Genomic DNA, 23,270 nt, shown 5'->3' on the forward strand with positions numbered 1-23,270 from the left:
CACAACCCCGCCTCTATCTCCTTGCCCAATCCTTCCTCCCACTTTCGCTTCACTTCTGCTATTGGATCCCCCTCCCATTCCATGAGCTCTTTATAAATTTCCTAAATCTTCCCCTCCCCCCACTCCCATTTTCGACACTACCTGTATCCCTGGGGCGGCAGGTGAGGAAAGGCCCCCACGCAAAGTCCCTCACCTGCAGGTAACGGAACCCATTTCCACCGGGAAGCTTAAACCCCTCCAAATCCTCCAGGCACGGAAAGCTGCCGTCAGTAAACAGGTCCCCAAGTCGCTCGATCCCAGCTCACTGCCATCTCACGATCCCCCATCCAGCCCCCCCCCCCCCCCCCCCCCCCCCCTACACTCTTTCAGTCAGTGATTTCCTCTGGGTGAAAAAAGCTTTTCCACACATCAGCTCCAAGCCTCCTGCCTCTTGCGTTAAATCTATGCCCCTTGGTTATTGACCCCTCTGCTGAGGGGAAAAGTACCTTCCTATCCACCCTATCTGTGCCACCTCAATCAGGTTCCCCCCTCCCTCAGCCTTCTTTGCTCACCACCCACCAGGTACGGAGTACATACTCGTGCGACTCGGCCAACGTTGTCTCCCGCATACGCTGCAGGAAAGGATGTCCCGAAACGTAGCGCATTGGCGAGACCATGCAGACTCTGCGACAACAAATGAAGGGACATCGCGCGACAATCACCAGGCAGGAATGTTCCTTTCCAGTCGGGGAACACTTCAGCAGTCAAGGGCATTCAGCCTCTGATCTCCGGGTAAGCGTTCTCCAAGGCGTCCTTCAGGACGCGCGATAACGCAGAATCGCCGAGCAGAAACTTAAAAAAAAAATTTGGAGTACCCAATTAATTTTTTCCAATTAAGGGGCAATTTAGCGTGTTCAATCCACCTACCTTGCATATCTTTGGGTTGTGGGGGGCGAAACCCACGCAGACACAGGGAGAATGTGCTAAGTTCCGCACACATGAGTGCGGCCTCAATAGGGACCTGGGATTCATGTCGCATTACATTCATCCCCCACCATCTGGCCTGGGCTTGTGAAATCCTACCAACTGTCCTGCCTTGAGACAATTCACACCTCTTTAACCTGGGATTATCCCTATCTCTAGATCTGTAAAGATTTAATTACCTGCAAATGCTCGCATTCTAAGCATTGTCTGGCATCTTTAATTTGTCTATATATATGTCTCTGGAACATACCTCTTCATTCACCTAAGGAAGGAGCAGTGCTCCGAAAGATAGTGTTTGAAACAAACATGTTGGACTTTAATCTGGTGTTGTAAAATTTCCTGCATATGAATAAAGTAATCATTCCTTCAATCTGTGAAAAAAGCCTTTGGCAGGAAAATCGGTAGGCATTGGAAAATAAACAGAGGGCAGCACGGTGGCCTAGTGGTTAGCACAACCGCCTCACGGCGCTGAGGTCCCAGGTTCGATCCCGGCTCTGGGTCACTGTCCGTGTGGAGTTTGCACATTCTCCCCGTGTCTGCGTGGGTTTCGCCCCCACAACCCAAAAATGTGCAGAGTAGGTGGATTGGCCACACTAAATTGCCCCTTAATTGGAAAAAATAATTGGCTAATCTAAATTTATAAAAAAAAAAAGGAAAATAAACAGAAATCGCGGCAACACATTTTAACCGCCTGTACCCGACCTGCCAGTGACAGAGGGAGACCATCCCACCTTGCCAGATCAGCTTTCACTCTCCCCACCAAACTAGAAATGTTGTACCTGCGGAGGCCCCCCCCCCCCCCCCCCCCCCTCCCACTACATCAGTTGCTTTATCAATGGCCTTTCCTCCATCACAAGCTGAGAAGTAGGGATGTTTATTGCACATTGTTCAGCACCATTCACGATGACTCAGATACTGAAGCAGTCCATGTCCAAATGCAGCAAGACCTGGACAGTATCCAGGCTTGGGTTAACAAGTGGCATGTTACATTCTTGTGGCTTTAACTGGCACATGATGACCATCTCTAACAAAAGAGAGTCTAGCCATCACCTCTTAACCTTACCATCAGTGAATCCCTCAACATAAACATCCTGGAGGTTACTATTGATGAGAACTGAACTGAGCTAGCCATATAGATAATGTGGCTAATAGGACAGGTCCAAAACTTAAGAATCCTGTGGTGAGTAACGCACCTCCTGACTCCCAAAGACTGTTCACCACCTACAAGGCACAAGTCAAGTGTTTAATGGAATATTCTCCACTTGCCTGGATGAGTGCAGCTCCAAGAACACTCAAGATGCTCGACACCATCCAAGACAAAGCAGCCCGCTTGATTGGCAGCCCATCTACAAACATTCAAACCCTCCACCACCAGTGAAAAGTGGCAGCCATGCGTACCATCTACAAGATGCCCTGTAGGATCTCACCAAGGTTCCTTAGCAGCTTCCAAACTCATGACCACAGCCATCTAGAAGGTCAAGGACAGCAGATATCTGGGAACACAACCACTTGGATGCTCCCCTCCAAGCCACTCTCCATCCTGACTTGGAAATATATTGCCGTTCCGTCACTGTTGCTGGGGCAAAATCCTGGAACTCCCTCTCTAACAGCACAGAGGGTGTACCTACACCTCCGGAACTGCAGTGGTTTAAGAAGGCAGCTCAGCACCACCTTCTGAAGGGAAATTAGGGATGGGCAATAAATGCTGACCTAGCCAACAACACCCATATCTCATGAATGAATAAAAAAAGAGCAAGAGCATTCAATAACTGAATGAATCCAACATAACGATTAACATTCCCCTGAACTTGATTTTTTTTTTTGCTAAGGACACTAATATCCGGGCATCTAAATTGTTGGAAGTGTAGATTACTGGCTTTCACAATGCTGAATTTTCTTTTGCTTCTTGCTCATAGGGTTCTGATCCTTGGGGGATCTGGAGGAATTGGTACCTTTGCTATTCAGGTAAAGAGAAGATGTGTTTGTTAATAAATGATATAATGCTCCTCTGAAGTGTCTTGCCATGTTTTAACACAATCAAGTGAGTACGAAAGTTCAAGTTTTCTTTTTGTAAAACTATGAAGATTTTTTTTTTAATTGTTAATTTATGGACACTGCCTTGTCTGTCAAATCTGATTTGCCTCTGGATCAGATCTAAAAGTTACTTCTTTTCCTCCCACTCTTGTCTCACTTCCAATCCAATTCTGCAGAAAGTTAATGGGCCCAAATCCAAATTGGTGCTTGGGAAATTTTCCTGGCCAAACAATTTCTGAGCAGGTATAAGCCACCCAAAGAAAAAGCTTTGTGTGTACGTCAGTGTTGCACCGACAGATGATTATTTAATTTGACGAGGGTATTTGCCAATTTTCGATTTTCCCACCAGTTTGTTTTGTTATTTGGCTCCGGTTTCCTCTTCCTCGCTGGTTTTGGCCGGCCTCCCCTCATGTACAAACACTGGTTGGCAGCTACTTCATTCGGGAGAGCCAGGAAGGATTTTTTTTTTTCCCGACTTGGTAAAACATATTGCTAATTTAAACTAAAATCTACAAAAAGGAGGGGAACCATGCAGGCTGATGTCTTTTGACATTTCTTGTGCGTCGCCATCTTTATGAACGTTCCTTTGGTGGTTGTCCATATTCAGCCATTGAGGCCCGAAGCTCTGGAATTCCCTCTCATTTTAAAACCCCTTGAAGATTTTCTATAAATCCCACACCTTGGACCAATCTTTTGGTCCTGCTTTTTAATATCTCCTTTGGCTTGGAATCCATCTTTATGATTGTAGGCATCCTGGGACACACTTCTCTCTGAGATTGCTAACTAAATGAAAATCGCTTATTGTCACGAGTAGACTTCAAATGAAGTTACTGTGAAAAGCCCCTAGTCGCCACATTCCGGCGCCTGTTCGGGGAGGCTGTTACGGGAATCGAACCGTGCTGCTGGCTTGCCTTGGTCTGCTTTCAAAGCCAGCGATTAGCCCTGTGAGCTAAACAGCCCCTAAATGAAGTTACTGTGAAAAGCCCCTAGTCGCCACATTCCGGCGCCTGTTCGGGGCAACCCAGCGTGACTGTCATCTGCTGACCATGCAGCACTTTCTGTGAAAGTTAACACGGCACACACATGATCAGCATTTTACCATTTAATTTGTATTAAAATGTGCTCATTAAAGCTTTACAAACATATGTGACGAAGGAGGAAGGGTAGGCCATTCGGCCCCTCGAGCCTCCCCATTAATCTAATAAGATCATGGCTGACTCGATCATGGCTGACCCGATCTGCATCCTGCTTGCCCCCGAGTCATTGAATATTACAGCATAGAAAGAGGCCATTTAACCCTTCTGACCCTTGGAGGCTCTTCCACAGCTCTGTCATTTCTTCCCATTTCTCGTATTTAATTGCTTAATAGAACTTCCATACTTATGAAAAAAATAACAAGCTGTTGAAGCTTTTTTGCCTTGCGCTCATGAGGGCAGGCTCCAGAGTGACAAATTTCAAAGAGAGAAGCAATTTATAATGCATTAGAAATGGGTACTGATCGGGTGGCTGGCTGGCAAGTGGAAGTATTGGTCACGGCATCGTCATGGAGAGTACACCGGGCAACAGGTGCCCGCCCCTCCCCCCCGGCCCTGCAAGCTTTTGTTTAATTTCAAAGGAGACAAGTTGCCATAGGGAACTGTTGTTTACCCCCCCACCCCCTCCCATGCTTTTGTTACTTCCAGTTGCTGGAAGGTACATATATTAATCTGCAGGGCCTTGTCTTCTGCAAACACTCTGCGCGCGATATCGTAATCGGCGATTGGGTGGAGAATCCCTTTGTACGACCGAATCGGGGACGTGCCTATTTTTGGATGCTCCTCCCATTCCAAAACGGTGTCATCGGGGAGTGCACCGCACGTCGTTGGGACGGCCTCAGGACATCACCTGAAGGCCCTCCCCGAAGCTCCACCCCCGATGGGCCGAGTTCCCGACGGCGCGGTTGACTTGTGCTCTCAGTTTTCGTCAACCTCTCAGTTTTCGTGGGGGAGAGCCGTGCTGCTGGCCGGGGGAGTTTCGGCGAGGGCTGGGGAGATGGTGGGGGTGGTCCGGGGGTGGCGAGGGGGGGGGGGGGGGTCCACGGGGCACTATCTGGCTGGTCGGGCCCTCATGTGGCAGCCGCCATGTTGTACAGCGCGACCGTGCAGGTTGTCGCCTTGCGCACGAGTGGCCACGGACCCGGCCATTCTCTGACCATTTTTGGCGCGGGAGACGAGAGCTTTACCCGGCGCTGCTGCTAGCCCCTCACCGGTCCCGGAATCGGTGAGAGTTTGGCGCTGATTTTTGCATCGTAATACGCCACAGTTTCCACGCCGGCGTCGGCACTTAGCTGCAAAATTGGAGAATCCAGCCCGTTCTGTCTTGGCATTGCGTCTGCTCCAATTAACATAATCTTATTTCTTCTGATTGTGGTTCGGGAATTCCTTGATATCGGGGACAATTGAAAAAGGCTCTTTTCTCTAAAGAGTTTGTGTTTGATAAGTACTCCATTCTCAGTAATCCCAGCAATTTTCCCACATTGGGTCTGATTAGTAAAAATGTAGAGACTCTCCCCACACCCCTCTCCCCTTAATCTCAGTAGCACCAACTTAAATTAAGTTTTCCAAAATCAGTCCGTCAATAGAAAATTGTACCCAATCTTTGCTTTATTCTGTCAACTGCAGGGTCTCGTAACTGGCCCTGACCAATTTAGGTGTGCAGGCGAACAATTTCCAAATGGCTCAATTGTAATTCAGTTAAATTACTGAACATTCCTGTGCTGCAAACCAACCAACTATTGCTTTGTGCATTAATTTGGATGTTCGTCAAGGATGCTTTGTGCCCACAGAAGGCCTCAGTACAATTTCAGAAAATAAATTTGAAGGCTGCTGGATCACTAATGGCTCTCGGTAATGTGGTTACTGTAGCTAAAGATGAGCACCTCTTTCAGAGACATTCCGCTTTCTATCTCATATTGGCCTCGGTTCAGTGTAAACATAAGTCTAAGCTCACACTGAGAGAAGCTGCATTGCCTGAGTTCTGATTTTTCTTTCGCCCCATGCCATGTCAAACTAATTCCGTTTGGACATAATGAAATGAAAATGAAATTAAATGAAAATCGCTGATTGTCACGAGTAGGCTTCAATGAAGTTACTGGGGAAAGCCCCTAGTCGCCACATTCCGGCGCCTGTCTGGGGAGGCTGGTACAGGAATCGAACCGTGCCTGCTTGGTCTGCTTTAAAAGCCAGCGATTTAGCCCAGTGAGCTAAACCAGCCCCTCATCCCGTGGCAATAGTCAGAGAGTAAGGGAGTTTTCCCTCACCCAAAATCTGATTTATCTACTTCATTGCTGCATTTGGGATCCTGTTGTGCACAAGCTGGTTGCCATGTTTGTCTATATTTCAACAGTGACTACACATCATAAGTAATTATTTGGCTGTGAAGTGCTTTGGGACATCCAGAGGATGAGAAAGCTGCTATACGAATGAAAGTTCTCCCTGAAGCTGCACACCTTTGCTTGCACGATCAAACAACGATCAGCCAATCCTTAGCGGATTGCCCTAGTCACCTTTCCCAGCACATGGGCCCAGTGAGTGTGTGCAGGAATTCTGACCCAAGGATCTTGCCAACAGAGGCTGATTCAGTGCCCGCCAGTAAGCACCTCCTACAGGACCTCCTGGATTCTCCCATTTTCATAGCCCTCGGGTGCAACTGTGTCCCCCAGGCATCAGGTAGCTGATCCGGGAGTGGGGATTGAACATCCTGAGTTGCGTGGCTGTGCTCTTACACCTGATATAACTGAGAAGAGGTTCAGTAGGTGACTTGTCTTTAATTGACCATCGAGGGATGTAATGGCGGTTAACCAATAACAATACACTTACCTTAGATTCCCCCACTTAAGCCCTGTGCCATGTTTAATTCTAATTGCTGATATCACTGGAGCTTAATATGCAATATTGTACTATTAAATCATAATATTAGTTGACTCATCTCTCAATCTGTTTTCGCAACGTTGGTTGTATCGGGTTAAGTATTGTCCATTGAACATCTGGGTTTTCCACCCTTAGCTTTTGAAAGCCTGGGGAGCCCATGTGACTGCCACTTGCTCCGAGAATGCTTTCCCATTCTTAAAAGATTTGGGTGCGGATCTCGTCATCAACTATAAAGTTCAGCGCTTGGAGAAACAGCTTAAGGATTTGGAAATGTAAGTGATTTTTTTTTCGCTGTAAAAGAGATTGCGGTAAATGTTTGGCAGCAACGAGAGTTTTGCCCATTTGGCAGCATGAATTGGTGAATTGGATACAAATCCCGATGAATGACGTGTGTGAGTTGGTTCTGCTGACCTCGAAGGCTGATTCTTTAATCCGTGATCTCATCAGACACCACCCTGTACCAGGAGCAGAATCTCCTAAAGCTGATCCTGATGTATTCAAGTCAGTAGTTTGTACAGAATGAAGTTGCAGGAAGTGAGTGCACAGATTGGAATGAGTGCGTTGGATTAATGTTGCTGCATCATTGCCCTCTTTTGAATTACAGTGTTTAGTAATGAATGTGGTATGGCAGAGGACTGAGGGACGTGACATCACCTTCTTCCTATAGTACTCATTGCTAATAATGCTGTGCCATAAGTTTGGTTTTAGATAGGTTTTTTTTTAAGCTTGTTCACCCAATGCAAATTGATTAAAACACAAAGCTACCTTTGAAATGGTGACATAGCTGTATCACATCCTGTCCGAGCCAGCGACAGTCATACTGTCAAAGTCAGGATGGGTTTTGCATTGCGAGACTCAGCTGGAACATCTGAGGTTGGGCCCATGTACTGCACCCCACCCACTCCCACTGTTTTCTCTGTGAGTGGCCCCAAACTTGTGAAGGAGGCTTCTATTGGAAGGGTCTGGTCCTAAGTGAGAAGAGTTCTTCAGCATCTTGCCATCTTTTATGACTGATTCCACCGTAGCTAGTTGAGGTTTATTTATTTTTTATTATCCATTCAAGGGCTTCATTGGCTGGGCCAGCGTTCATTACCCATCCCTAATTGCCTTTGAGAAGGTGGTGGTGAGCTGCCTTCTTGAACCGCTGCAGTCCATGTGGTGTATGTGCACCCACATTGCTGTTAGGGAGAGAATTCCAGGATTTCTACCCAGCGACATGAAGGAAGGACAATATGTTTCCAAGTCAGGTGGGGGAGAACCTCCAGGTAGTGGGGTTCCCAGGTATCTGCTGCCCTCATCCTTCTAGATGGTAGTGGTCATGGGTTTAGAAGGTGCTGACTAAAGAGCTTTTGTGAGTCCCAAAAGTACACCTTGGACATGGTACACAATGCTCTGAAGGGTGGGGGAAGAAGGCAATTATTGAAAGTGGATTCACTTACAAGTCAACATAGTTGTCCCAGCAGAAGAGTGGTCTTGGTGTGCAGTCTGACCCATTCCATTGGGTATTTATTAGCATCCATTAAACAGGCTATCTGAACATTTATATCCTTCTACCACTGAAAAGAAAAATATGGGTCTTATGCAACTGCCTATACATATCTTGCAACACCAGGTTAATGTCCAACAGGTTTGTTTCAAACACGAGCTTTCAGAGCGCAGCTCCTTCCTCAGGTGAATGAGAAAGGAGCAGTGCTCCGAAAGCTCGTGTTTGAAACAAACCTGTTGGACTTTAACCTGGTGTTGTAAGACTTCTTACTGTGCTCACCCCAGTCCAACGCTGGCATCTCCACATCATTATACATATCTTGTCTGCACAGCATCTTTGCTGGTATTAGTGCAGACTGCAGATTTTGAAGATATATTTTTGCTAGGTGACAGATAGAATAGTAAATCATAACTGTGCCCTTCACTTTTCATCTCCTCTCTCTCATATCATGATTAAAATAGCGGCAGAGCAAAATATGCTGCTGTTTCACAAATGTTATCAAAACAATCAGCCAGACTCTATAAAGGGTCTGGCTGATAGAACATTTGTCTAGGATTGTCTAGAATGCTGAAGTACCACAGGAAAAGGTGTCCGAAATTGCAGTCACATTTATTTGGAGTACATTTTTATTTTTGTTGAGGACAAATTGCTAAAGGTTCAGTGGTAGAATGTAGGCATAATATTGTTATGGATCAGGGTTTAGAAAACACCAACGTATATTATGGAGTTCACCTGACATCTAATTGTTTATTGAATTTGGCTAGGATGAGCCCAAAGCCTGCCTTTCAGGTGTTATTCAACAGTGTTCTTAGGCACTTTTAATCAATAAACAAGCTTTTTTCTACGAATTTAGTTAACATTAGTCTAAACACACACACTAAGAATTTTTATCAACTACAAACATAAATACCCCACACAGCTCAGTAATCTATGTATAACCCTTCATGAATTCCCCCTTAACTGTTCCAATTTAATAATAAGATTATTATTATAATCTTAGCACGGTAGCATAGTGGTTAGCACAATCGCTTCACAGCTCCAGGGTCCCAGGTTCGATTCCGGCTTGGGTCACTGTCTGTGTGGAGTCTGCACATCCTCCCCGTGTCTGCGTGGGTTTCCTCCGGGTGCTCCGGTTTCCTCCCACGGTCCAATGATGTGCAGGTTAGGTAGATTGGCCATGATAAATTGCCCTTAGTGTCCAAAATTGCCCTTAGTGTTGGGTGGGGTTACTGGGTTATGGGGTTACTGGGTTATGGGGATAGGGTGGAGTTGTTGACCTTGGGTAGGGTGCTCTTTCCAAGAGCCGGTGCAGACTCGATGGGCTGAATGGCCTCCTTCTGCACTGTAAATTTTATGAAATAAACCAAAAAAAATATTTTTACTAAAACAGCAGATAACTATAATCATTAGGTTTCCTCGTTGGAATAACTCTTCAAAATTGAAAATAGGGAGACAGGTCAAAATACTTCTCTGTCTGAGTCTACAGCAGCAAATGTGAAAACGAAAGTAAAAACTCACAGAGACACAAACCAGCTCCAAAAACTCAAAGCGAAAGTCAAAACTCAAAGCCATAGCCTAGCTCCACCCACAATGACATCACTGAAGCCGCGTGATAAGACGAAAACATTTCTGAAAGGGACACTCCCATGTCAATATAGATGCATGGTTCTTCATACAAAGATCAATGGATATAGAATTTCATAGAATTTACAGTGCAGAAGGAGGCCATTCAGCCCATCGAGTCTGCACCGGCTCTTGGAAAGAGCACCCTACCCAAGGTCAACAACTCCACCCTATCCCCATAACCCAGTAACCACACCCTATCACCATAACCCAGTAACCCCACCCAACACTAAGGGCAATTTTGCATACTAAGGGCAATTTATCATGGCCAATCCACCTAACCTGCACATCTTTGGACTGTGGGAGGAAACCGGAGCACCCGGAGGAAACCCACGCACACACGGGGAGGATGTGCAGACACCGCACAGACAGTGACCCAAGCCAGGAATCGAACCTGGGACCCTGGAGCTGTGAAGCGATTGTGCTAACCACAATGCTACCGTGCTGCCACTTGAATGACGTCTGATAGCAGAGGCACAGACTTGAAGGTTGTTCAAAATGCAGTTGGATGGTGGTCTTGGGGAGTTAGAAAATTAGTATATAGTGGGGAGTTTACACGTTCTGCCCGTGTCTGCGTGGGTTTCCCCCGGTTGCTCAAGTTTCTTCTCACAGTCCAAAGATGTGGAGGTTGGATGGATTGGCCATTTTAGAAATTGCCCCTTAGTGTCCGCAGATGTGCAGGATAGGGCGTGGTGTGGGCTCTTTCAGAGGATGGGTGCAGATTAGATGGACTGAATGGCCTTCTGCACTTTAGGAACACTTTGGGGCAAGTTAGCATGGCCAAGCCACCTAACTTGGACATCTTTAGACTATGGGAGGAAATTGGAGACCCAGAGGAAACCCACACGGACATGGGGAGAAAGTGCAAACTCCACACAGTCACCGAAGGCCGGAACTGAACCCGGGTCTCTGGTGCTGTGAGGTAGTAGTGCTAACCACCATGCCGCCCCTATGGTGTGCCTTTAACAGTTCTTTTCTCACAAGCCAAGTTTCAAATCTGAGGCAGATCATTGGGAATCTGCAGATGTGCTCCACTATCTATGCAATATTCATTTATCCTTTTACCCAGGTTTGACTTTATCTTGGACAATGTGGGTGGACAGAGTGAAGGTTGGGCCTTGAACTTGCTGAAACCATGGTCAGGAGCGACATATGTTACATTAGTGACACCATTCATGATCAACGCTGATAGCCTTGGAGTTGCTGATGGAATAATTAAGTCAGGGATCACGTTGGGCAGCAAAGTCCTAAAGGTAAAATTATTTCAGAATCTTAATTGAGACTTGATTGCCTGCTAAGCATTTTGAGGCACCCTGACAGTGTGAAAGGTGCTATATCAATGCAAGGTCTGTCGGGTTTTTAATCTATCTGAAAATTAAAAAGTTTTGTGTACACCAACTAATTGCAGCAGAGCCATTCTTAAGCAGCGCGGAGACCACTCATCCAGCCATTTCCCACTGGGTTTGGCGATTATGTGATAGTCTGGACTATCTTCAAGCAGCCATCTAGCTCACAAAACTTCCACAGCTTCCAGGACACCTGTGACTATTCTCAGGATAAGGTTGTATTGTCCAGCTCCCCACTGACCTTGAAGGGACAAGGCCAGGTTTGCAGCTGCAAGCCACATATGTTTTGGACCCAGAAACAAGAGAGAGGCCAGTATACATCAAATTAAAATTTGAAAATCTGAAATATTTGGGGAATAAAATGCACTGTCTCGGTCACCCAAACAGATCTTTAAAATTGGAATGTGAAATAGGATGTTTATTTGCTGCCTTTCAATACTAGGGCGTTAGTACCCAACACATATCCTTGCCCTTTCTGGGTGTTCTATATTTCCCCATGTATTTTAAAAATCTGTGAGCCTGTGGCATAGCAAACTCTTACTTTTGGAAGATTGATTGAAGGACAGTGGCAAATTAATGCCAAAGGACTTTTTACAGTCAGCTGAATGCACAACAGGGTCTTTTAGCAAATTCTTTTATAATGAAAATGAAAATTGCTTATTGTCACAAGTAGGCTTCAATGAAGTTGCTGTGAAAAGCCCCTAGTCGCCACATTCCGGCGCCTGTTCGGGGAGGCTGTTACGGGAATTGAGCCGTGCTGCTGGCCTGCCTAGGTCTGTTTTAAAAGTCAGCGATTTAGCCCAGTGTGCTAAACCAGCCTCTATTCTTTACTGTGATAACTCACAAGTTATGGGGAGGTATGATGTTAGATTACTGATTAAGCTAGACGTCTGTTCATCTGCTGTTGGTCCCGTTTTCTGTGGAGAACCACTGCATTTATTTTGTTGATTTATTTGAAGGTGATGAGTTGGAGAAACAAATTGTTTTTTTTGCGAATGTAGTGAGCGACAGATTTCCGATCCTAATTGATTTTGCGATGCTCTTAATCGTGAAGTTTTCAGGCGCTTTGTCCCATTGTGACGCTTTCTCTCTATCTTTGCAGCATCTGAGGCAGGGTGTTCACTATCGCTGGGCCATATTTACCCCAAGTGGTCCAACTCTGGATGAAATAACGGAGCTTGTGGATGAAGGAAAGGTCAGTTTGACTAATGGGAAAAATAAGTATTTTGCACAAAACTGTTCTGACAAGGAAAATTTTCAAGATTGGCCTTTGGAACTATCCTTTAATGTTGAATTTTCACAACAGTAACAGGTTATGAGTCCCAACAAGTTTAAGCTCCACACGAGCTTCCTCCCACTTTACGTCTGCTAGCCCTGTCAGTGTATCACTCTAATCCTTTTTTTTCTTCATGTACTTGCCTTGCTTCCCCTGAAATGCATCTATAATTACTGCCTTACCTGCCCCATGTGGCAGCAAGTTCCACATTCTAGCCACTCTTGGCTAAACAAGTTTCTCCTGGATTTCTTACTGGGCTTATTAATGACTATCTTATGATTATAACCTCTACTTTTGCTGTTCTCACAAGTGAAGAAACCTTCTCTACAATAAACGGCCATAAATTTAAAGAACTCTGTGAAGTCACCACTTAGCCCAAGGGCTATGATGTTTCCTTACTGTGCAATAGTGTAGATTTCACCAGATAAACACATGCGTTTCCCACATATTGCAACGTTTATTTAAAAAAAAGACAGAGCGAATAATCCAACATCTGTAAAGAAAAAGGCAGCTTGTGATGTTTTAGTCAGTATTGCTCGACTTTTCGTTCATCTGCAATGCTGCAACTATTTCTTTAATTGTCCGCAGCAAGAATTCTGCATTGTTGAAATTGGTTGCCTTGTTGGCTGAGGGGGAAATATTGGTCAGGTCACGGAGAAATCTTCTCCGCTCCACCTTCTCTCCCCCTCAACCCCCCACAGTGGCATGAGATGTTAAATATCCAACCACAGGCCAACCTGTCTAGATGCCACAGCCCTGGCACAAACATTACACTGCTGAACCCACAGCGCTCCAATGCAGCTCCTCTTTCTGCTCAATCCCCCTCCATTTTGCTGCAGTCCCATGTTTTGCATCCCTCGTCCTAATTCCTGTTTAAGTGAAAATGGGAAACAATTTGCGGAGAAACTTTTCGCGTGGTGGTACCTTGGAGGGAAACGTGGAGGTAGCAGTGTCCACATGGAGGTGTTGGAAGTTACGGGTTGAAGAAGAAGCCTTGACGGGATCATCTTGTGGATGGGCCACACAGCCGCCTCTGTGCACCAGTGGTGGTGGGAGCGAATATTTAAGGTGGTGAATGGGCTGCTGATCCAGCAGGCCCGTTTATCCAGGATGGTGTTGAGCTTTTTGAGTGTTGCTGTGCTTGCACCCATAGTTTTCCTACAGGGGCCATCTAGGCAAGTGGTAAATATTCCATTGCACTCCCGACTTGTAGTCTTTGAATGGATAGTATGCTGGGGAATTAGGAGATGAGCCACTCACCACAGAGAACCTAGCCTCTGACCTGCTCTTGTCACCACACTGTTTCCATATCTGTGCAGCTGAGTCAGTGGTGACCCCACCCAGGATTTCGGCAATGGTAACATCAAGTGGCGATGGTTAGACACTCTCTTGTTGGAGATGGCCATTACCTGCATGGCACATATATCACTTGGCACTTATCGGTTAGTCTTCAGACCGAATTGTCCACAGATTTTATTACATTCAGGCATATATTGTTTCACCATCTGACACGTTGTGAAGAACTGAACACTTGGGACCTGCAAATGTTACTTAAAACTTATCATCACAAGTTGATGCTGATACTCGCAAGCTGAATAAGCTAGACATTTACAAAAATAATATTATTTTGGGAGCCTCTGTCTAAATGAATGTTCTGATTAATTTCTCTAAATGTCTTTTGATTTGATTTATTGTCACATGTACCGAAGTACAGTGAAAAGTATTTTTCTGCGGTCGAGGGACGTACACAGTACGTACATAGTAAACAGAAGTACAATCAACAGGGAACATTGACAAATGGTACATCGACAAAACAGTGATTGGTTACAGAGCGGGACAAGGGACCAAACAAAGCAAATACATGAGCAAGAACAGCGTAGGGCGTCGTAAATAGTGCTCTTACAGGGAACAGATCAGTCCGAGGGGGAGTCGTTGAGGAGTCTTGTAGCTGTGGGGAAGAAGCTGTTCCTATGTTCGGACGTGCGAGTCGTCAGCCTTCTGCACCTTCTGCCTGATGGAAGGGTCCGGAAGAGGGCAATGCCTGGGGGAGAGGGGTCTCTGATAATGCTGTCTGCCTTCCTGAGGCAGCAAGAGGTATATACAGAATCAATATGGGGGTGGCAAGTTTATGTGATGCGTTGGACTGAGTTCACCGCACCCACTCTTTAATATTCCTGACTTTCCTGCCCATCTTTCCCTCTCCCCTTCCCATTCCTAGGCTCTGCTGCCTCCCCCTCTCCCACACTCTCCCTCTATCTCCCCAGCTCTTGCTTGCACATCTCTCTCTCTCTCTCTCTCTCTCCCTCTCTCTAACTCCCTCTCTTTTATTTTAAACTAATTATGGAAAATGTTTGGTTTGATTGCATCCTCCTAAAACCAGGATTTATACAAAATGGAGACTGTGTGTGTTTTTGTGTGTGCGCAGTGAAACAAGCTGGAGGAGATTAATGTATTGACAAACCCATCAGCAGTTTTTCCAAATCCTTTTCGCTGCATAATTGCTTTAAGATCGACCAGTGAGGGGGAAAAAGTGTTGAGCAATTGCATAACTGAAAAGAGCCATTATTTAGTCACATGCTCACTCTTTTTATTTGTTTTTGATTACACAACCATTGGAAATGGTCTCCCCTGGATTCGGCTTGTTTACTTAGTTTATGCAGGATTTTGCAAAATTAGTATGGTTATTAATGAAAACGGGGTTCCCAGCCAGGAGGAAATGTGGAAGGCAATGCTGATTTGATAATTTAGGTACCCAGTCATTCCGACACAAAATCACATTTCTGGTACGCAGGATTAGTTTCTTTCTTTTTCCCCCTCCCGTTTTTCTCTGTCCTTTTTTTCCTCAATGTATTTGCTGTCTTTCTCCACTATTGTAGACCATGGGAGGGTCAATAACTGGTCTACATAGGTTTCGGATCACTGGCAAAGGAGCCATAGGGGGGAAAAAGGAATTTTTATTTAACATAGCTCGTTATGATTGGTAATGCACTGTCTGAAAGCAGATTCAATAGTAACTTTCATACACGATGGGGCAGCAGGGTGGCGCAATGGTTAGCACTGCTGCCTCACGGCGCAGAGGACCTGGGTTCGATCCCGGCCCCGGGTCATTGTCCGCGTGGAATTTGCACATTCTCCACGTGTCTGCGTGGGTCTCACACCCCCACAACCCAAAAGATGTGCAGGGTAGGTGGATTCGACATGCTCCTTAATTGGAAAAAAAGAATTGGGTACTCTTTTTAAAAAATAAAATTTTTAAAAAACTTTCATACAGGAATTAGTTATTCACTTAAAGTGACTGCAGAGCGATGGGCAGGGGGGGGGGGGCGGAATAAATTGGAGTCTTCCGTCACAGAGACAAGAGAACACGGTCACGGTGGGCTGAATTCCCCCTCTGCTCTGATGTGTGATTCTAAACCAATGTTCCCAGCACTCTGGGCATTGTTTAATTTTCGGTTTGTGGTGGTGTGGACAGTAGTTGTAATCACTGAAGTGCTGGGTTTGGGATGAATATGGAAGCATGCTGATGGTGTGACATTTCTCATCCAGTGAGCAGACGGAATCGCTGTGTTATTGATATGGCCATGAAGTTTGGTTTAGCTCACTCAGCTAAATCGCTGGCTTTTAAAGCAGACCAAGCAGGCCAGCAGCACGGTTCGATTCCCGTACCAGCCTCCCCGGACAGGCGCCGGAATGTAGTGACTAGGGGCTTTTCACAGTAACTTCATTGAAGCCTACTCGTGACAATAAGCGATTTTCATTTTTTCATTTCAAGTTTACAGCACACAAACATGCACACATCCTTCAGGGCATCTGAACCAGCCCTTTGCTGCTGCAACCCACAACTAAACTAGTTTCCCTGCTCTCTCTCTCTCATAAGAACTAGGAGCAGGAATGGGCCATCTGCCCCTCGAGCCTGCTCCGCCATTCAATGAGATCATGGCTGATCTTTTGTGGACTCAGCTCCACTCTCTGGCCCGAACACCATAACCCTTAATCCCTTTATTCTTCAAAAAACTATCTATCTTTACCTTAAAAACATTTAATGAAGGAGCCTCTACTGCTTCACTGGGCAAGGAATTCCATAGATTCACAACCCTTTGAGTGAAGAAGTTCCTCCTAAACTCAGTCCTAAATCTACTTCCCCTTATTTTGAGGCTATGTCCTCTAGTTCTGCTTTCACCCGCCAGTGGAAACAACCTGCCCGCATCTATCCTATCTATTCCCTTCATAATTTTCAATGTTTCTATAAGATCCCCCCTCATCCTTCTAAATTCCAACGAGTACAGTCCCAGTCTACTCAACCTCTCCTCATAATCCAACCCCTTCAGCTCTGGGATTAACCTAGTGAATCTCCTCTGCACACCTTCCAGTGCCAGTACGTCCTTTCTCAAGTAAGGAGACCAAAACTGAACACAATACTCCAGGTGTGGCCTCACTAACACCTTATACAATTGCAGCATAACCTCCCTAGTCTTAAACTCCATCCCTCTAGCAATGAAGGACAACATTCCATTTGCCTTCTTAATCACCTGTTGCACCTGTAAACCAACTTTCTGTGACTCATGCACTAGCACACCCAGGTCTCTCTGCACAACAGCATGCTTTAATAACACAGAGCCCTGTGTCTTCCTCTGCTTAAAATGCTTGTCCACGTTTTCCCAAATAGACACAGTGGTCTCTGCCTCATCCTGCCTTCTCCATTGCAGTGGGAGTGGTCCCAGTAACACTCAGTTCTGTTTAGAACTGCAGGTTCTCAGCCCTAATGTCGGCTGGTTGCATTCTTTCTAAAGCTCTAATGTCGCTCTCTAACGCCCAAAAATAACACACCGTGCTTCAACTGTGGTCTAACCTGCCTTTGATGAATATGTCATTACTGCTTTACTTTGAGCCACCATTTATAAAATCCAAAATGTCACTGTTTTTTTTCCACGTAGTGCAAGTCTAGGTAGGTAAACCTTTCAGGGAAACAAGTGTTTGCACTCTGCAGGTGGGAGATGATGTTGGTAGTGGGTGTCTCTCTTGGTAGTCTCTCTTCATCCATACTTACATTGCTTGATTATCCCTATAAAATGTATTATTTCCACTTAAATGGTGCCTGTCACCTGCTTGCCCATTCGGCCAACTTGTTTGTTGCCTAGTTTTGTTCTGTTAAGGCTGCAAAGGCAGGGCCTTAACTCTGCTAACTGAGGTGGACAGCAATCCTGTTCCAGGCAGGGGGGCCATGCCACGGAGCAGCCTTGATGTGGCTCTCCGCTTATCCCCCACCCCACCTCTTAGTTTCCAGCCTCACCTCCAGGGGTCAGTAAAACAGCCCAACATTTCCGGTCTAGTTCTGGTAAAATGTCATCGACCTGAACCATTAAATCGGTCTCCCCCTCTCCTCAGATGTTGTCAGACCTGCTGAGTAGTTCCATTATTTCCTATTATTTCAGATGAGTTTAGTTCCATGGCGGCACTGAATTTTGGATGTTTGCTGTTTTGAAAATTACATTCTGATTTTCTGGCAGAGAAATATTACAGAACTCTATTGGATCCTATTCCCTTATTTGATTTAGGAAGATATGAAAGTGTCCTTGAATTATCAGTCTATAAATGGACCTGGGGAGTGGCCTGTGCCCCTGTTTCCATCCACATTAGCTTAATAGCTTTTCATATCATCACTGCTTAGGTTAAGAAAAGGCAATGGAGTTACATTGCTGATTAAAGAAGAAAGTAACGAAAAAATGAGGAAGGAAATTGGCTCCAATGATGTGGAATCTGTGTTTGTAGAGCTGAGGGTTAGAAAAGATTAGTGGGATTTGTATATAGACTTCAAAACTGTAGTGGGGATGGTATTAAACAGGAATTTAGAGATGTGGCAACCCGATCTCTGAGGAGTTGGTGAGGCCAGCGGGTTCAGGTCCCCAGTGATGGAATCATTTCTAAATGGGGGCTTAAGTGTGGTTGAATAGCGGTGTGGGTCTCACCCAAAAAGCTGACGAGAAACACCGCGCCAAACTCGCCCAAAATGACAACAAAATGTTTTATTCCGCCCAGTATTAGATCCGAGGAAGAGGCATACAAATTAGCCAGAAAAAAAACACAGATCTGTGAATTGGGAGCAGTTGATAATTCAACAAAAGAGGACCAAGGGATTGATTAAGAAAGGGAAAATAGAGTACGAGAGTAAGCTTGCAGGGAACATAAAAACTGACTGTAAAAGCTTCTATAGGTATGTGAAGAGAAAAAAATTGGTGAAGATAAATGTAGGCATCGACCGAAACGGGAATTTATAATAACGGACAAAGAAATGGCTGAGCAACTAAACGCATACATTGGTTCTTCGCAAAGGGGGACACAAATAATGTACCAGATATATTGGGGTACACAGGGTTTCATGAAAGGGAGGACTGAAGGAGATCAGTATTAGTAGTGAAATGCTCAAGGAAGTGGCCCTAGAAATAGTAGATCCATTGGTGGTCACCTTCCAGGATTCTATAGACTCTGGAACAGTTCCTGCAAATTGGAGGGTAGCTAATGTAACCCCACTATTTAAACAGGGAATTATAGACCAGTAAGTCTGACATGGTCAGTTTTAAAGCATTTAATGGCAGAGCATTTGGGAAAACAGTGGCAGGATCGAACAGAGTCCGCATGGATTTACGAAAGGGAAACCATGTGTGGCAAATGTACTGGAATTTGTTGATGATGGAGCTAGAGGATGTGGTTTATTTGGATTTTAAGAAGGCTTTTGACAAAGTCACACACGTGATTAACACGTGATTAGTGTAAAATTAAAGCGCGTGGGATTAGGGGTAGTGAATTGATTTAGATAGAAAACTGGTTGGCAGACATGAAACAAAGAGTAGAAATAAATGGGTGTATTTCCAAGTGCCAGGAATGACTAGTGGGATGCCGCAGGTATCCGTGCTTGGGCCCCAGCTATTCACAATATATGCCAATGATTTAGATGAGGGAACTAAATATCTCCAAATTTGCAGATGACACAAATTTGCGTGGGGTGGGGGGGAAAGCTGTGAAGAGGATGGAGAGATGCTTCAGTGTGATTTGGACAAGTTGAGTGAGTGGGCAAATGCATGGCAGATGCAGTATCATTTGGATAAATGCGACGTCATCCACTTTGGTAGCAAAAATGGGAAGGCAGATTATCCAAATTGGTATAAATTGAGAAGGGGAAATGTGCAACGAGACCTGGGTGTCCTCGTACACTAATCGCAGAAGGTGAACATGCAGGTGGTAAAGAAGACGAATGTTGTGGATAAATGTGAGGCAGCAAAAACAATAAGGCAGATTATTAATAATAATCTTTTATTGTCTCAAGTAGGCTTACATTAACACTGCAATGGAGTTACTGTGAAAATCCCTTAGTTGCCACATTCCGGCACCTGTTCGGGTACAGAGGGAGAATTCAATGTCCAATTCACCGAACTAGCACGTCTTTCAGGACTTGTGGGGGGAAACTGAAGCACCCAGAGGAATCCCATGCAGAGACGGGGAGAAAGCGCAGACTCCGCACAGACAGTGACCCAAGCCTGGAATCGAACCCAGGCCCCTGGCACTGTGAAGCAACAGTGCTAACCACTGTGCTACCGTGCCACCCCCAACTGTGCTACTGTGTCGTCTATCAAAATGGCTACAGGCTGAGAGAGGGAATGTGCAATGAGACCTGGGTGTACACCTGTCGCTGAAGATAAGCATGCAGGTGCAGGAGATGGTAAAGAAGGCAAGTGATATGTTGGCCTTCATAGAGAGCAAGAGGATTTGAGTATGGGTGTATAGGAGTAGTTATACAGGTCCTTGGTGAGGCCGCACCCAGAATATTATGTGCAGGTTTAGTCTCCTTATCTGAAGAAGGATGTCCTTGTTCTCGGGGAAGTGCAGGGAAGGTTTACTCGACTGATTCCAGGGATAGTGGGACTGACTTCTGAGGACAGATTGAGTTGGTTAGTTTTATATTCGCTGGCGTTTAGAAGAACGAGAGGGGATATCATAGAAGCCTATGAAATTTGAACAGGACTTGACAGGATAGATGCAGAAAGGATGCTCCCGATGGGGGAGGTCAGAACCAGGGATCACAGTCTTAAGGAGACTGGGTAAAACATTTGGTACTGAGATGAGGAGAAATGTCATCATCCCGAGAGTTATATATAGCTGTTGGGGGCTAAAGGGATTAAAGGATATGGGGGGAAAAGTGGGTTCAGATTACTGATTTGGATGATCAGCCATGATCATAATGAATAGCGGGGCAGGCTCAAAGTACCGAATGGCCTCCCCTTGCTCCTATTTTTTGTTTCCATTGGTTTTTACTGTAATCCTGAACTTTGTTCCCTTGTGATGTTACTCCTGATTTAATTTATTATCTTTTATTCTGACGAAGGTGTATGATATATCAGCACAGAGGAATTTGTCGCCTGTTGACCTATTATATTGCGAAAGTCATGCTGAGTTGGCTGTGTAACATGAAGGTTGTGCTAATCCTTGCTTTTACACTGAGGGAGTAGATTTTTTAGATATCCTTCACTTTATTTGTGGAAACGTTGGGTAGCAGCACATCAGGGTGGCGGATAGGTGGTTTGTTGGAGAGGTGATTGGTATGGCCTTATATGGCCTATTTTGGTGAGGAAAACCCTCATTAGAACAATTGGTGTTGTGTTTTACTTTTGTATTTTTTTTATTTTGGGGTTCAGGTATCCTTGCTTGACTCCTATGAAAGTAGAGACAGATCATGTTTCCTGGAGAAGATTGGTTTTTTTTCTGTAGTTGGTGCCTCTGGTGTTGTTGGAGTGGGAGGAATATGTACTGGTTAATCCTTGGATATCTAACCCTGCTGTGGCCTGGTGGGTTAATCCTTGGATATCTAACCCTGCTGTGGCCTGGTGGGATAATCCTCAGATATCTAACCCTGCTGTGGGATGGTGGGTTAATCCTTGGATATCTAACCCTGCTGTGGCCTGGTGGGTTAATCCTTGGATATCTCACCCTGCTGTGGGATGGTTGGGTTAATCCTTGGATATCTAACCCTGCTGTGGTGTTGTGGGTTAATCCTTGGATATCTAACCCTGCTGTGGCCTGGTGGGATAATCCTCGGATATCTAACCCTGCTGTGGGATGGTGGGTTAATCCTTGGATATCTAACCCTGCTGTGGGATGGTGGGTTAATCCTTGGATATCTAACCCTGCTGTGGGATGGTGGGTTAATCCTTGGATGTCTATCCCTGCTGTGGCGTGGTGGGTTAATCCTTGGATGTCTAACCCTGCTGCGGCCTAGTGGAGTAATCCTTGGATGTCTATCCCTGCTGTTGTGTGGTGGGTTAATCCTTGGATATCTAACCCTGCTGCGGCCTGGTGGGTTAATCCTTGGATGTCTATCCCTGCTGTTGTGTGGTGGGTTAATTCTTAGATATCTAACCCTGCTGTGGGATGGTGGGTTAATCCTTGGATACCTAACCCTGCTGTGGGATGGTGGTTAATCCTTGGATATCTAACCCTGCTGTGGGGTGGTGGGTTAATCCTTGGATATCTAACCCTGCTGTGGCCTGGTGGGTTAATCCTTGGATATCTAACCCTGCTGTGACCTGGTGGGTTAATCCTTGGATATCTAACCCTGCTGCGGCCTGGTGGGTTAATTCTTGGATATCTATCCCTGCTGTGGGGTGGTGGGTTAATCCTTGGATATCTAACCCTGCTGTGGCCTGGTGGGGTAATCCTTGGATATCTAACCCTGCTGTGGGGTGGTGGATTAATCCTTGGATATCTAACCCTGCTGTGGGACGGTTGGGTTAATCCTTGGATATCTAACCCTGCTGTGGAGTGGTGGGTTAATCCTTGGATATCTAACCCTGCTGTGGGGTGGTGGGTTAATCCTTGGATATCTAACCCTGCTGTGGGGTGGTGGGTTAATCCTTGGATATCTAACCCTGCTGTGGGGTGGTGGGTTAATCCTTGGATATCTATCCCTGCTGTGGGATGGTGGGTTAATCCTTGGATATCTAACCCTGCTGTGGGGTGGTGGGTTAATCCTTGGATATCTAACCCTGCTGTGACCTGGTGGGTTAATCCTTGGATATCTAACCCTGCTGCGGCCTGGTGGGTTAATTCTTGGATATCTATCCCTGCTGTGGGGTGGTGGGTTAATCCTTGGATATCTAACCCTGCTGTGGCCTGGTGGGGTAATCCTTGGATATCTAACCCTGCTGTGGGGTGGTGGATTAATCCTTGGATATCTAACCCTGCTGTGGGACGGTTGGGTTAATCCTTGGATATCTAACCCTGCTGTGGAGTGGTGGGTTAATCCTTGGATATCTAACCCTGCTGTGGGGTGGTGGGTTAATCCTTGGATATCTAACCCTGCTGTGGGGTGGTGGGTTAATCCTTGGATATCTAACCCTGCTGTGGGACGGTTGGGTTAATCCTTGGATATCTAACCCTGCTGTGGAGTGGTGGGTTAATCCTTGGATATCTAACCCTGCTATGGCCTGGTGGGTTAATCCTTGGATATCTAACCCTGCTGTGGCCTGGTGGGTTAATCCTTGGATATCTAACCCTGTTGTGGGATGGTGGGGTAATCCTTGGATATCTAACCCTGCTGTGGGATGGTGGCTTAATCCTTGGATATCTAGTCTGTCTTGGGTTGG

At 45.6% G+C, this 23,270-nt stretch overlaps 1 protein-coding gene across 1 annotated transcript in view; it reads left to right on the plus strand.

Annotated features, from left to right (window-relative positions):
* Window positions 1–23,270, plus strand: part of rtn4ip1 (reticulon 4 interacting protein 1) — a 72,590-nt gene that overhangs the window by 27,372 nt on the left and 21,948 nt on the right. The window contains exons 5-8 of the mRNA XM_038799245.1: window positions 2,880–2,928; window positions 7,041–7,177; window positions 11,084–11,267; window positions 12,463–12,555. Of these exons, the coding sequence (XP_038655173.1) occupies window positions 2,880–2,928; window positions 7,041–7,177; window positions 11,084–11,267; window positions 12,463–12,555 (463 nt within the window). The remainder of the gene's footprint in view (window positions 1–2,879; window positions 2,929–7,040; window positions 7,178–11,083; window positions 11,268–12,462; window positions 12,556–23,270) is intronic.

The sequence above is a fragment of the Scyliorhinus canicula genome, chromosome 6 (assembly GCF_902713615.1).
Source record: "Scyliorhinus canicula chromosome 6, sScyCan1.1, whole genome shotgun sequence".
Lineage (NCBI taxonomy): Eukaryota > Metazoa > Chordata > Chondrichthyes > Carcharhiniformes > Scyliorhinidae > Scyliorhinus > Scyliorhinus canicula.